General features: G+C 36.6%; 2 protein-coding genes across 6 annotated transcripts in view; one reads left to right on the plus strand and one right to left on the minus strand.

Annotated features, from left to right (window-relative positions):
• Positions 1 to 486: 486 nt before the first annotated feature.
• GIMD1 (GIMAP family P-loop NTPase domain containing 1) overlaps positions 487 to 14,231 on the plus strand; it is a 34,194-nt gene continuing 20,449 nt past the window's right edge. The window contains exons 1-3 of one of the 4 annotated variants that reach the window (XM_021525504.4): positions 487 to 1,294; positions 2,629 to 3,044; positions 8,668 to 8,760. In XM_021525504.4, the coding sequence (XP_021381179.3) occupies positions 2,652 to 3,044; positions 8,668 to 8,760 (486 nt within the window). In that variant the 5' untranslated portion in view covers positions 487 to 1,294; positions 2,629 to 2,651. Of the gene's footprint in view, positions 3,045 to 4,208; positions 8,598 to 8,667; positions 8,761 to 14,231 lie in introns of those variants that run through there. The other 3 variants (XM_021525505.4, XM_021525503.4, XM_085578123.1) reach the window with 3 other exon arrangements.
• The window catches only part of AIMP1 (aminoacyl tRNA synthetase complex interacting multifunctional protein 1), a 32,279-nt gene continuing 24,416 nt past the window's right edge, over positions 6,369 to 14,231 (minus strand). For both annotated transcript variants that reach the window (XM_021525502.4, XM_085578121.1), the window contains exons 6-7: positions 13,706 to 13,874; positions 6,369 to 6,614 (exon numbers count right to left, since the gene is read on the minus strand). In XM_021525502.4, coding sequence (XP_021381177.3) covers positions 6,448 to 6,614; positions 13,706 to 13,874 — 336 coding nt within the window. In that variant the 3' untranslated portion in view covers positions 6,369 to 6,447. The remainder of the gene's footprint in view (positions 6,615 to 13,705; positions 13,875 to 14,231) is intronic.

Here is a 14,231-nt window from a genome sequence, read left to right on the forward strand (position 1 = left end):
ACAAGAAGAGGCAGGCCCAAGAACACTTGTCTGTATGCTCTTAAAAACATTCAGTAACAGTTTTTACATGGCCACCTTCAGCCGAGTAACCCAAAGAAGGAACTCACTGATGAGGAAGGATGTGACTTCACACGAGGAGCTCCTACCTTCTGCCAGAGCACTGCCTGTGCTCGTGGCTCCACAGCAGGACACAGCGAGCTTCTAGAGGAACTGCAGCCCCCTTCACTACTGTGGCTGGCAGGAACAGCCCTGGTTCTGGGGTAAATCAGCCTTTACAAGCTCCCACATGGGGCTACACCTCGGAGGACGTCTCCAGCAGGACTGGGCTCCAGAGAGCACATTCCTCTTTTCCTGCCACCATATACAGCTCACATACCAGATTAGTTTATTACATACCATTATTCTTACTGACAACTATCTTAATACCCTTGGAGTAAACTTGTGCCTGCACCCCTGGGATTTACAGAGAGATGCCTGATCCTTGTGAACAGACTGGACAGGCTCATCCACTCTCCCATTCTAAAACTACAACCTGGTTGTTGAAGCACAAATTTGCATTTATATTCTAATCAGTTACTTTCCCACTTGTGGAAAACTGGAAAAAAGTAAGTGACAGGTCCTTTCTGCACAATCTTCTGTCTCTGGTTTGTATGCTACTATAGCATGGCAAATAATGATGCTTGCAAGAAAAATTATTATGTTAACAGCCAATAGCTAATGCACATGATTGGCAGTTCTGCAAGAAGTCTTTAGTTTTCTTCCTGGTTCACAAATAATTTCTGTATTTTGATATAGATGTTATTATTTTAATCCATCTTTGTTAAGCAAACATCTTTATATCTGCAAATGATTTACACTGTGCTATGAAAATAATGCAATTAATAATTCATTGCAATAATAAGAGAGTGCATTTGCTATTCACATGCATATATGAAGGCACATTCAAGAACATGCAATACAAAGGAATCCCACTACTATGTTTATCATTTGCATGTTTAACCATTGATGGAATTTACTTTTAAAAATATCAATGTCATGCAATCACTTAAGTGACTTCAAAAACCATATTTGCAGCTAAGTTACAAAAATTCAACCCTGCCAATTCCTGACCAAACATATGCAATTGAATGAGGAGCTATCAGTAATAAATTAACCAGATTAATGTGTACGTAACAGTCTCAGAGTGGTACGGTGCTGCTGTTAGTTTCAAAGTTCACATATGAACTTCTTTTTGCACTGCACATGTGGTTTATGAATGAAGCCTGAATGAAAAAAGAAATTAAGGGAAAATAAGGTAAGTGACCTAAAATGAAACTAATCTAAGTATTTAAGCATAGACTGCTTACAGGGAAAAAAATCCCAAATCTTTGATTATGATTTAAAAAAGGAACAGATGAATCCATGTCCACTACTTCCTGTTATTATTCTACGAAGTGTACAATGCATGTCTAGACTGTTGAATAACTGAAGACAACCACTTCATAAGAAGTCTTTCTTAAAAGGAAACTGATCATTGAAAAATCCATAAAAACCTCACAGTGATTCCAGTAAGGAAGATTATATTATAAATATTCAATGCTAACTATAACAAAATTAGTATGTTACTTGCTCTTGCATCTTTGGTGCTGTACTGAAATTATTCCAAAATATTGATTTAGGCATGGAATTAATATGAGACAGGAAACTTAAACTGCAAGAATCAAAATAAATTAATCACAGGAAAACCCAGACTGAAATTATCCATAATCTCTGTAGGAGTACTTAAAAATAGTATCTTAAAAATAAAAAAAATCCTTCTGAAGTTCACATTCTGTTCAGAATGTTCAAGTTCTGTTACAGAAAGTTTAAATCCACTATTTGCCACTATGGTTTTACCTTCTCAAACAGGTCTCTATTTAAATAACAAGTTTTCCTGTTAGATGATCAGCACACACCAAAACCCCTTCAGATACTGGGTTACAGAAAAGTACAAAGAGAATGAGAGGTCTTGTTTATGAACAAATAGAGCAACTGGAAATGTTACCAAGCCAGCTCCCTCTCTCTGTCCACCAGTTCATGTTTTTCTTTTCCACTTACTGCGCTAATAGGTTGGCTTAGTATGCATTTCCAAAATCTCATTTTCATGAGATTGGCTGTTTCATCTCTCCTCCTTTTTTTTTTTCAATTGAGATATTTTTCTGCATCAGAAAGCCCTTTCAGACTACTGTCTATTTCAATGTCAGTGGCAGCTGATGAAGACATTTTAAGCTGTGAAAAAGTGCTCCCTTAAAATCTACTTCTGCTTGATTATTCTTTTTCCTAAAACAAGAAATATTTACATCATGAAACACTGTCACTTAATAGCAGCAGCACTTATTTGTCACCATTCTCTTCTTCCTTCCCTAGTTTATCTCCTTCTCCTAACCTACTACTGTCCCAGAATGGCAACAGTGTTTTCCACAGTTGTTTCCCAAATCCTCTCTTCTCTGCTGCCTCTCGACAACACTGTTTTGCTTCTTCCTAAGACTCTTTTCACATTTCAGGCAGAGAAAAACTCAAGACATTGAATATTGGAAATTGTTGCCTCTTCTTTCCCCTCACCCCCCGAAGTTATCTGAAGCACCTGATGTTATTTGTACTTACTGACAGGTTTGTGGATAAAAGCGCAGACAATGGCAGACAGCAGTGAGATGACCATCAACCTTGTTGTCCTTGGAAAAACTCAGACTGGCAAAAGTGCTGCTGGGAACAGCCTGCTGGGCAGTGCAGACTTTGAGAGCCGTCTCTGCCCCAGCTCTGTGACGACGCGCTGCAGCCTGGGGCGCAGCGGCCGCATTCTGGGGCTCATGCGGAGAAACGGGCGCGAGTGCGCTCTCCGCGTTCGGGTCCTGGACACCCCCAGCTACCCCCACAGTGCTCTGGGCAAAGAGCAGGTGAGAGGCACGGTGAGAGCAGCCCTGGCTCAGCACTTCGGGGAGGAAGGCTTGCACTTGGCCCTCTTGGTCCTGAGGGCTGACCTGCCTCTGTGTCCACATGAAAGCGATGACACAGTTCAGCTCATCCAGGTAACCAAAAAAAAAAAAAAAGTAGAACTCTCTGCCCTGATAGCAACTCTTTCATTTTCAGGTGACAATAGCTACAGCAGAGTTGACTGCAAAAGTGATTTTTTCTTTTTCCTACAACAGCCTAATGTGTTATGAGTGGCAGAAACTAATATCAGAACAAAGACTAACTGATTTTGAGTCATCAGCAAATCAAAGCTCTCTCCTCTCTCTTTCTAAAACTGGTAACTCAAGAATTCCTTGGGCAGCTTAAGGCAAAATATTGTATGTTTGGTATTTTTCATCCCTAGTGTATAAAACAGATTAATCACTATCAATACACCAGGGTTTTTAACACCCCACTTACCCTGAAAGTAGACAGACATCCTTTAAAGTAGTTTTATATACCTTAGCATTTAGATTACAGAATCAAGATCACTGCAATGTCCTTTATCACCAAGGTAGGCTTGTCATATACAGGAGTTAGCAGGATTGCACCAAAGCTGTAATTTCATTTACACCTGTAAATTAAAGCCCAACCTCTCTTATTCCTATTAAAATTTTATGTAATTTCTGAAAGAAAAACAGCTTGTTCTCTCCATTCTCCCCCATCAGATAAATCACAGAAGTTGAAGAAAAGCTCTCTGGCCCATTATTTAAGGTGTTGCATTAGATTTGTGTTTTTCCTGAATCGCTGAGAATAGTTCAGCTTTATGGATCACGACTGGAACTGAGGTTGATGTTACATAGGAAGTCATCATTTATTTTTCAACAAAAGGTGCTTCAGTGCTTTCAAAAAAATTTTTTTGAAGAGCTCTAAACAGTGCAACAATATGGATATGTGGTAACTACTGATTTCCAACTAATGTGTGACATGGCTAAACAACCATTTTTCCTTATTTCCATGAACATTTTTTAACTGGAGATGTTCTATTAACATCTGTAGCCAGGGAACATAGAACTACTAGTACTGCATGACCACATATTTCCACTGAAAGTGGATGTCAATGTCTTGGAAAGGTGAAAAACAACCCAGAAATTTCAGAAACTCGGATAGCATGAACTGGATTACTGCCAGGGGAAAAAAAACCCATACATGTAAATAGTCTGGTAATGTACTAAGTATATGAAATGGGAGTGAGGAAAAGAAATAAGAGATAACTAGGTAAGATTCTCTTTTCATTACAGGAACTTCTGGGTCCCACATGGAAGGATTTCACTGCAATCCTACTTACTCATGCAGACAAGGCAGAAGAGGCTGGATACAGTGAGGAAACATATTTGCACAGTGCCTCAAGTACCCTGTTGTCACTTTTGAGCTCAGTACAGCATAAATACATCTTCTTAGACAACCACAACAGCATAATTAAAGAAGAAAGAAATACTGTCCTAAGAAAGCTCTTGAATTTTATACAGAGAAATAATTATCAAATACTTAAGCACAGGAAGGAATAAAATTAGCTTTAAGATGCTCACTCGTCTCTTTTCTACAGTAGGTAACATCTAATAGAAATGCTACCTACATTTTGTTACTTTTTAAAGAGTAAAAGCAATCAACTGGAAAACTCCACATCCATACCAAACACCTTTGAACACACAATTAGAAAAATCTCTTTAGCTTATGAAACTCCTTACCTTCCACAAAGTGCCTCACACTACTGCACTCAGAATCCTAGGTTCAACCACAAAATCAGAACAAGCTAGTGCTCCAAAATCACGCTCCTAATATGTGTGTAATTACAAATGGGATTTTATATTACACCAGACTGTATATCCAAATTCAGACAGAATACAGATCTGGAAGAATAAAGTAAAATTTAAAAAGGAAAAAAAAAAGTAAAAAAGGAAGTAAAAAAAGCATGAGTTCAGACTCAGGGGAATTCTTTGCTCAATTCTTCACGCTTTCAGAAGTTCCTCTGAACTTCCATTTCTAAAAAGGAGCTTTCTGGTACTAAAAGCTAAGATTTGTCTGTTGTAAAAGTATTCCCTACTGTGATTCAAGATTAGTTATAACTGAGTTCTTGAACTACAATGATTTAATAAGACATTATAGAACATACAGTTTACAAGGCAGATAAAATGGCTTCCATGTGCCTAATGCTATTCAGCACATTTAAAAGAACTAATTACTATTGCTTATTGTCATATGCATGAAAAACTAGCAGTTTACAGGCACAAAACAAACCTCATTCAAAAAGAAAATCAGTTCATCTCCTCTTTACGTGTGTTCCTTTTAATTTTATATCACTATCATTTTGTTTTCTCTCCACTTACTGGATGAAGTTCAAAGCCTGCAAAATTTAGAAAGGCTCAAGTTTCTTTTTAGATTCAGTAGTTAAAATAGTATTTACTGTTTCAATGGTTATACAGCAACAATTTAATTTAATATTATATGCAAAAATATCTGAAGTATCTCTATATAGTTACTTTAAAGGGTTATTGTAAATGGATCCAAAACATTTATTTTCATATTACTCAAAGTAAAGAATTAAAAAAATTAATTTGAGGCTAATAGCCTAGCAACATGACTATTTCTACAACAGTACTATGAAATAATTCTAACTCTAAAAATTAAAGAAGTTATTTCTGTTAAAACCAAAGCAGTTTTCATATAAAATACCATTGCATAAAAGCACATTGAAACAAAACCAAAAAATCAATTTTATACCTGTTTGAACATTGGAAATGGATTTTTTTTTTTGGTTGGTTGCTTTTTGGGCTTTTTTTTTGGAGGTTGGTTTTTTGGGGTTTGAGGGGTTTTTTTAGTTTTTGATTAGTGCCAGAAATCTGTTATTAATTAATAATATAATATAATATAATCTTAATGAAATTGTAACGGCTTAGTTGTGAGGACATGAAAGTGCGTCCACTTGCACATTCAAGGGCGAAAACCCCCACAGTTTAATCTTCCAGTTACAACTGACTGCAGACTACAGAGAGAACACAGGCAAGAACAAAGGTGCAGAGGCTTACAATACATCTGAAAACTGCTTGGAAGAAGAGCAGAAAAACTATTAAAAAGTGACTAGAAGAATAAAGACAATTGTGGTCTTCACTAACCAACTGCTAGCCCTGCAATTAGCACACAAAGAACATGGCAAAATATTTTCCTTATTTCCTTTAGCTCTTGCTAAATAGAAGCTCTACACCTTCAAGCTGTCCAGAAAATTGACTTGCCTGCCTGTGGTCCCACCACAAACAAGCCTTGGCAATTAAGTTATGAGCACTGAGTGGTTAATAACTGCTGACAGCACACAACCTCAAGGACAACAAGTCTAGTGAATGAGTGAATTGTCAAAATATTGAAGATGTAACATATTATGGAAAAGAAGTCAAACAAAACAGGTCTTAGCCATGCATTTCATGTTTTTTATTGTGCTTGCATCAACTTTTCACTTCAATGTCTGTAGAAGTTTCTAATAACCATTTATTTAATTCCGCTGTTTGCCATGGTCTCTGCCCTGCACACTCCTTTCCCTTTCACTTCAAATGGAACTCCTTTGTATGTAGCAACACAGTGGTCATTGGTATGAAGATCAGGTTGGATTTGCTCCCACATCTTCTTCTTTGGATTAAGCTCCTTCTCAGGATCTCCTGTTTCAAAACAAAGAATAACCTCATAGCACACAACTCAGAGCAAGAGCTCTGTGTACTTACACACACCTATGACAACCCACAGAGCATCACTGCACACACTTTTAAGGGAAAAAAAACCCCCAACATTCCTTTCGATTCTCAAAATGAAAACTTTAATTGGAATTAAGAATTGTCTAGGAAATGTCTCCAGAACCTTTCTGAAAAAGAAAATCTTTCAAGGTAAAAGGGTTGTATCAGACAACAAGCACTGTCAAAAGGAAGAAATTAAACCACTGCTGTTAGTTTATCCTACAGACCAAAAGAATTCCCAAGAATTAAGTACATACGGACCACAGAAGTACACTGTTCACCAAGACAGGTTTGTCAGCATCTTAACTTTAGAAATTAATGATGTTTTCATAAGTAATTAAACGCATTCACCAGATGCTGTTACAGTTGAGGAGTACTGAACTTAGACAAGAATAGTCCAGAGTGAGAATATTGACATATAATTTTAGCCCCAAGTTACACACTGTTCTGTTAGGCTTTGTATTGTTTGATGGAAAGCTCTGGTGCTCAAAACAATAGAAGCAGTAGAAATTAACTAGAGTTTCAGCAATTAAGAGTTTCAGCCTTAGTCTTGATAAGCCTCAGTTTCCTGTTTTCATGGATACATCAAGATGAGACACCTACACCCTAACGGTATAGACAGTGACTAATGACATTAGCAAATCTGATTATTCAAGGATTTCTAATGACCACAAAATGCAGGCTTCTTCTATTAATGTTTTGAAATATTGTCAACAAATTAGATAGCATAGTGAAGGATATTTTTTCTATTTTTCAGTAGCATGAAATGCAAAGTACAGACACAATAAAAGATAACTAATTTTGCCACAAAGATTAACTGCTGACTATTGACATAATCTAGATAAAACTAGGCAGCCAACTCACTGCAATATTATTTTCTGTTCAAAAGTAAACTAATTTTAATCTCTTAATTCTAATACAATACAGATTCTATTAAAAATTTCATTAAAAAGAATTTAATCATAAGATTGTTGGGTGCTTTTGACTTCTTTTGTGTCAAACAGGTAAGACAAATTAAAAACCCCACAAGAATTGCAGATTTAAATGCTCAAAGAAATCTCAGGCTATTTCATTGTTGTTACACTCACTATATGTTTTTACTTCCTTGTAGTGCCATATTGCCCAAACTATCAAAATCAAAAGTTCCAGAACAAGCAAGAATTAAAACCCAAATCCTAGGAATCATATCCTCTCTGAGATCCTTTCTGAGGAAGAGCCCTCCAAGGGAGCAGAAAGCCTAGTGTTACACTACAAAGTTCCCAAAGGTTCAGGAAGAAAAACTGTAAGACTACAGGGATTTTAACATATCTTCTTCCAGTAGTTGGTTGAAATTCATTACTGCTTGGTTAAGTCCTGACTGACTGACCAACCAGTGGTTAAACAAATTACTCTCATTCCAGCCTGCCTTATGCCTTATTGGTATTCTCCTTTTAATGTTTTCCACAGTTCAGCCTACTCACATTCTCAATGCCTGCAAACTTGGGTTATTTTTGTCTGTATGGTTATTCTGTAGTGTCTGGGTGTCTGTATTCTGTAGTTTCTATATATGCAAGAGAAGCAGACTAGGCCAGATTTCTCTGTGAAGTAAGCTAGCCTTACCAAAGCACTATTTAATAAGGCAGTCAAGTTATTTCACAACCAGAGTGCATTTAGTATTTAAAAGAAAAATCGTCATAATATGAATAATTTTCTTTATATAATATTTATAATTAATATTAAACAGAGGAATAAATTTAAATACTGTAATTACTTAAATAATTGCACTGTTAAATAAAAATTATTAAATGTTTAGAGCTAATTGTGCACTTTCACAAAAATAAATTAGCTTAATGCTCAGGTTCATGGATTTAGACCAAACCTGGATTTAGACCACAGTGAATGCATAGAAACTAATAAAATCATTAAACAGAATGTTAAGAGCTCTATTGTACATTTTCCTTCCCCATGTCAAATATAAAAAGCACATGATTTTTTCTTTCAGGAAGAAAACCTCCTGACTTTTATTATAAAACACACACTTTGGATGTTAATAAGTTTCTTCGGAATCCTGCGTCAAGCTCCCTTGGGATCTGTGGTGAGCTCATATTAGATTAACATAGGCACCAATTTTAAATACTACCAGAGCTTTAGGCTGTGCATTTTCCTATGCCTTCTCCTCACTACATTCCTTCTTCCCAGAAAATATTCTTTAGAAGAGTTTCTATAAATAAAATAAATTGAAGCTTTTAATGGTTTAATCAGCTTTCCACTCTCTTCACCAAAAATGGGGCAAATAAAAGGTCCCAAATTTTGTTAAACATATCATTCCATCTCACAGCTTTATTACAAAAAAATTTCATAATAAGCAAGAAACCTCTCCACTTCGTAACAGTTCAAAAACTGCTGAAAGAATGTATCTCAGCACAGCAAGGGGCAAAAGGACACAGTGATGTGTGACTTTACTTAATGCCACTTACCCCACAGTGGATTGTAACCATGCAGCTGAAGGAAAGCATTCATACACTCTAGCTTTGATTGAAAAAACCTGCTAACTACAGGCTAACCACTACACTCCAGCTTTACCACTTTTTAATTCTTTTAAAGAGATAATAATTCACTAAATTGCTAGTGATTCTTAGACCTGAATGATAATTTAATTATATAATTTAAGTAACAGCTTTTTGGTTCCCGTGGCATCAAAGTATCTAATACTTCTATCAGAAAAGAGATTTCACAGCTATAAATCTTCAAGTACTATTGCTCTCTTAGGGCAATTACTGTGTAGAAGGTTATAGAATTTACACACACATGATAGAAGAATTGTTCTATGGTTTAAAAATCTTTCCAGTAAAGATGGATAAAAATTTGATAAAGTTCTTAATGCAAAAAAGGCTCAAGAGACTTTGAAGATTCATGCACTGGAGTATAAAACACTTCAGTATTAAGAATTCCACTGAGGGCAAAGACATCAAATAAATAAACAAAACAGAACAGTACTCTAGGCAACAGCATTCCTGATCAAATTACTCCTCTATAACACTCGGAATAGTTCTAGGTAAACACACCAGTTGCTACAGAAAAAAAAAAATTAAGTGGTTTGAGACAAGATACCATTTGTTTACTTTGACTAAAACGGCCAAAGAAAATTAGTATGTATCTCATGAATATTTTGTGTAATGGAGAGAGAAGACTTAAAAATAGCTCAATTCCAAGCTGCTTGATAGACAGCTGTGTGCATTTTAGAATTGCTTTATTGTTGCTGGTGGTGCTTCTGTTATTTCACAGACTTGCATACTTCAAACTTAAATAAGACCCAGCTGTCCTTTCTATTTTAACTTCAAGGACTCCAACTGAATCTTTATGCTTTACAATTACTTTTTAAAACAAAAATTTGATCAAAATATAAATGGTTACAATTAAGCAGTGAAATTAAATGACATCTGACACAACAAGGAGTCTATCCTCCTGGTAACAGCATAAGGCAAGTGCCAGATGGTCTTTGAGGAGACAACAACAGCAAAGGAGCAGAAGGTTTTAACACAAAAAAGGTGAGTAGAAGATAGATGTTCAACCCCATTAAAAACTGAGAAAGAGTTTTCCAGTCTCACAGTGAGTTTCCCCCTGACTTAGTTTACAATAGCAACATTGAAAAGACGAGTACTCAACAAAAAAATTTACAGAAGCAGATGTCACTATGATTTTGTAGGTCTCCATCTACCAATGTTTTCTTTTGCATCTTCCTACTCAAGATAGCAAAATCACAAGTCTGAGAATTCTTTTAAATGTTTTATGTAAGAAGAACATAGATCACCCCATTTTGTACTATTAAGCATTAGGTAAATTTTCAAAGTCAATGATTAGCTTAAATCTCTTACCTACAAAATTTTCCAAGCAGCTCTTTATGAAACACTAGAATATAGTGCCACATTTCAGACTACAATCTATAGCCCTGCACGCATACACCTAGCAAAGGAGCTGTAAAAACCTTCGTATGGCACTTACCAGAGCCCTGTGTCTTTGGCTCTCCACCTGAAGGAAACTGATACAATGCACAGAAAACCTTGTCTCACTGGCTACAAGTCGTAACTTCAGAACTAGAACAATTTACATACCACCTTTAGCTTATTCTATGTCTTTTAAGGAACAAAATGTCAACATGGTGTCTGCATACCATAACACCTGGTAATAATTTTAGAACAAACATTTATATAACTGATTGCTCTACGAAAAGCTTTCTGCCACTGTAAAAAACCCAAACAACTGGAGTCAAACAGTTAAATTATTTTGATAGAACTCATTTCACCAGTCATGTGCAAGAACAGCTACGCTGGTGAACAGAAAACAGTGCTACTACCAGCTCTCACGTTTTCAAATGCCAGGTAGATGAAGCTACTTGAGATGTAAGTTTGGAGAAAGGCTGTTGGGAAGGATAGATAAATATAATTATTCATAAATAATACAGCCAGGATGAAAAAAATCCTCTCTGCTAGCCGGACAATGCCCTTGCCTATGGATGGGTCCAGGGGTCAAATGGACTGTTCCATCTCACCCCCTAAAACGTATGGTTCACCCCGCACCTCTGTCCCTCCCCTAAAACATCAAGTGCCTGTAACCCCATTGGCCCGAGCCTTGTTCCAGCCCACCCTGAAGCCCCTTGAAAAGGGGGCTTCGAGGGGCCACATGGCCTCTTGGAACTTCCTCCCCTCTCTTGGAACTTCCCCTCTCCTAGAGCATCCTTTTGTCTCTCCCCTCCTCCATCCCCTCAAGCCTCGCCACGTGCTGCGTTTGGCAGCTCGAGGCAGGACCTTTCTGCATCCCCAATAAACCTCATATCCCAAGAGCAGCCTTGAGAGATCTCTCGTCTCCATTCACCCAAACCATCCTGGAGCAGGCAGCGCTCCCTACAGAAGGCTGTATCTTAGACAAAAGCAAACAATAGAAGACCTTCAACCTGGGCAAAGAGCATTTTTGAGGGGTGAACCTGTACATCATTTTCCAGGGCTTATTCACTAGAAGTGTTTATTCTGCAACTTGATGCACTCTTGCACATCCATTTCCACAGCAGCAGATAGCAGATAAAGTGTGATTCTTGCAGGTAACAAAGTTCCAACAATATGTGATAACAACAAGAAGCCATGAATGAGTATTCCTACAATTTAATCAATGCAATTGATTGCTGAAGCATTTAAGATTTCAGTACAGCTAACAAAGTCTGCATGTCAACTAGCAAGCTAGGTATATTTTTAATACAGGAAACTAAAACTGAAAAAAAAAATGCTGCCAGACTGATTTCCTTTTAAAACAGTATTATTTTAAACTATTTTCAATTGGAGCATTAAATCACAGCAAGCTGAGCTATTTTTCTGTTCCATAAAGCACCTAGAAAGAGCATTGCTTCCTTTATCATATTGTAACCAAAATATATCTTTTTTTTAAAAGTATCACAATTTCACTCTTGAGAAGTATAAATATACATATATACATACATAAGTATTTCTGAAAAGTATTTCGTGCAAATATGTTTAAGCATAGAGCTTGCCAAGAGGTTCATAAAGCAAAACTCTGCTGTATAGCTAGAAATTGTCAAAAGTGCAATAGTTTATAAAGGTTCATTTGGCTCTGTGCAGAAAATAAAAGTTACACCATTTTCTCCCACATGAAAGCCAACTTTTGAACAATAAATTCATTCTGAAGATGAATACTTCATTGATAAATGCACACATATACACTTCCACCCAGTGTGGGAAATACTGGAAGTTGGACCATGCTCTCAAGTTTAAGTGATGGAGTGATCCTGACCAGAAGAGCACTGCTCACCAAGACCTCTGAGATCCACTTAACAGCTGACTTGAGTAGACCTGGGCTTGGGCTGTGCTGCACAAATTCTTAAATTCCTAGGGTGCAGGATAAACCTAGGCAGCTGATTGTAAGAAAAGAGTCTATGGGCAGTTCCCATGTGGCACCAGCAACTGAGCCACCTGCATGTCCTCACCTTTATGGAACAGGGCAGCACCAAGTCCTCACACAAACTTTCTGATTGACAGTCACAATGAGTAAAAATTATTTATACTAATCTCTCTTTTCAGACTCAGCTCTAATAGACAGCATTTTAAATGGCACTTTAGAGCATGAGTGCTTTTTCTTCTGGTATCATAATGAACCTGATGAAAACACTCATAGCCATTATAAAAATAACAAAATAACAGTGCTAATAAATACAGCAGCAGAAGAAGCTGATCTGACTGTATCCCTTTCAGACTGAGAATAATGAACTGGCATTTGGGTAGGAGGGAAGCATTCATCAACATGAAAACCTATGATGATAAACCTGATGCTTTAGTTGAGCTCCCAATATGCAGTCAAAAATTAATTATTTTTATAAAGGTGGAAGAAACTGAAAAATGGATGAAAAATTATCTTTTGATAAAGTTTAATTTGGTAAAATTCTCATTTATATTCTGAAAAAAGTTGGATTTGTTGATTTTATTAAGTCCAATATCTCTCTTTGGAAACCTAAAAAGACATTTTGTCCCAGACAAACAAACAAAAATACCCTGGTATTTCAAATATTGCAGGCTCCTCTCATGAATAGGAGACTTCCAATCCTTTCTATCCCCTCCATCCCTTTTTCCTTAAAAAAAAAAAAAAAATTCTACTCAAAGTTCTGACACTTTCATTACAGGGAGGAGCTGGAAATAGGAATTCAATATTGAAACACTGTGAAAGATGTTTTACATTTGCTTGTTGTCATTTGCTGAGTACAAATATGTTTATCCATATATTTCAAAACTGAAATACTTACTGAGACTTAAAGCTCTGCACAACTTTGTCAAATTACAAGTTTTTGACAGATGAAAAAGTATTATCAATCCTTTATTTACACAATATTAGCATAATAATAAAAAAATTAAAACTAAGAATTAATTCAGAAAATTTAAACAAAAAACCCAACCAGCTTTAAAAAAAGCTGTTTTATGTGCTTCAAAACTGAGGTTACCTTGGCATACTTGTTTCTATAATTTTCCCAACTACCTACTTACCAGGAAAACCTTCAAAAGTGATTCTTTCCCCTGGTACTGCTCCTGGTGGGGGCGCCAGAATTTCAACTTTTTCTGGGGAGCTGGCACACATCACCATTGCTTGAGATACTACACCTCTCATCTTTGCAGGCTTCAAGTTACAGAGTAGCACTGCCATTCGATTCTGCATCTTGGGGGAGAAAAACAGAAGGATATGAGTACTTAAAATGGCATGTGGCTTTGGGGACTCCCATTATTTCATTATAATGAAAGAATTACAGTGATGAGATCTTACCATGACAAGAAGGACGTAGCAACAGATTCACAATTTTAATGGCTGGATACCAGTAACTTAACATATAAATCCCTTAAGAGCTGGCCAGTCAATAAGGGATTAAATGTGACATATTTATCACAAAAATATAAAATATGAAATTTAGAAAATTAAAAACCAGGCGTGGCATTTCACTCGCATTCCATCTTTATTACAGGCCATCACTTTAGTCCACTTCCAATATAGCACTATTAACTAAACAATTTCTATTTA

Source organism: Lonchura striata, chromosome 4 (assembly GCF_050655825.1).
Source record: "Lonchura striata isolate lonStrDom1 chromosome 4, ASM5065582v1, whole genome shotgun sequence".
NCBI classification, from domain to species: domain Eukaryota; kingdom Metazoa; phylum Chordata; class Aves; order Passeriformes; family Estrildidae; genus Lonchura; species Lonchura striata.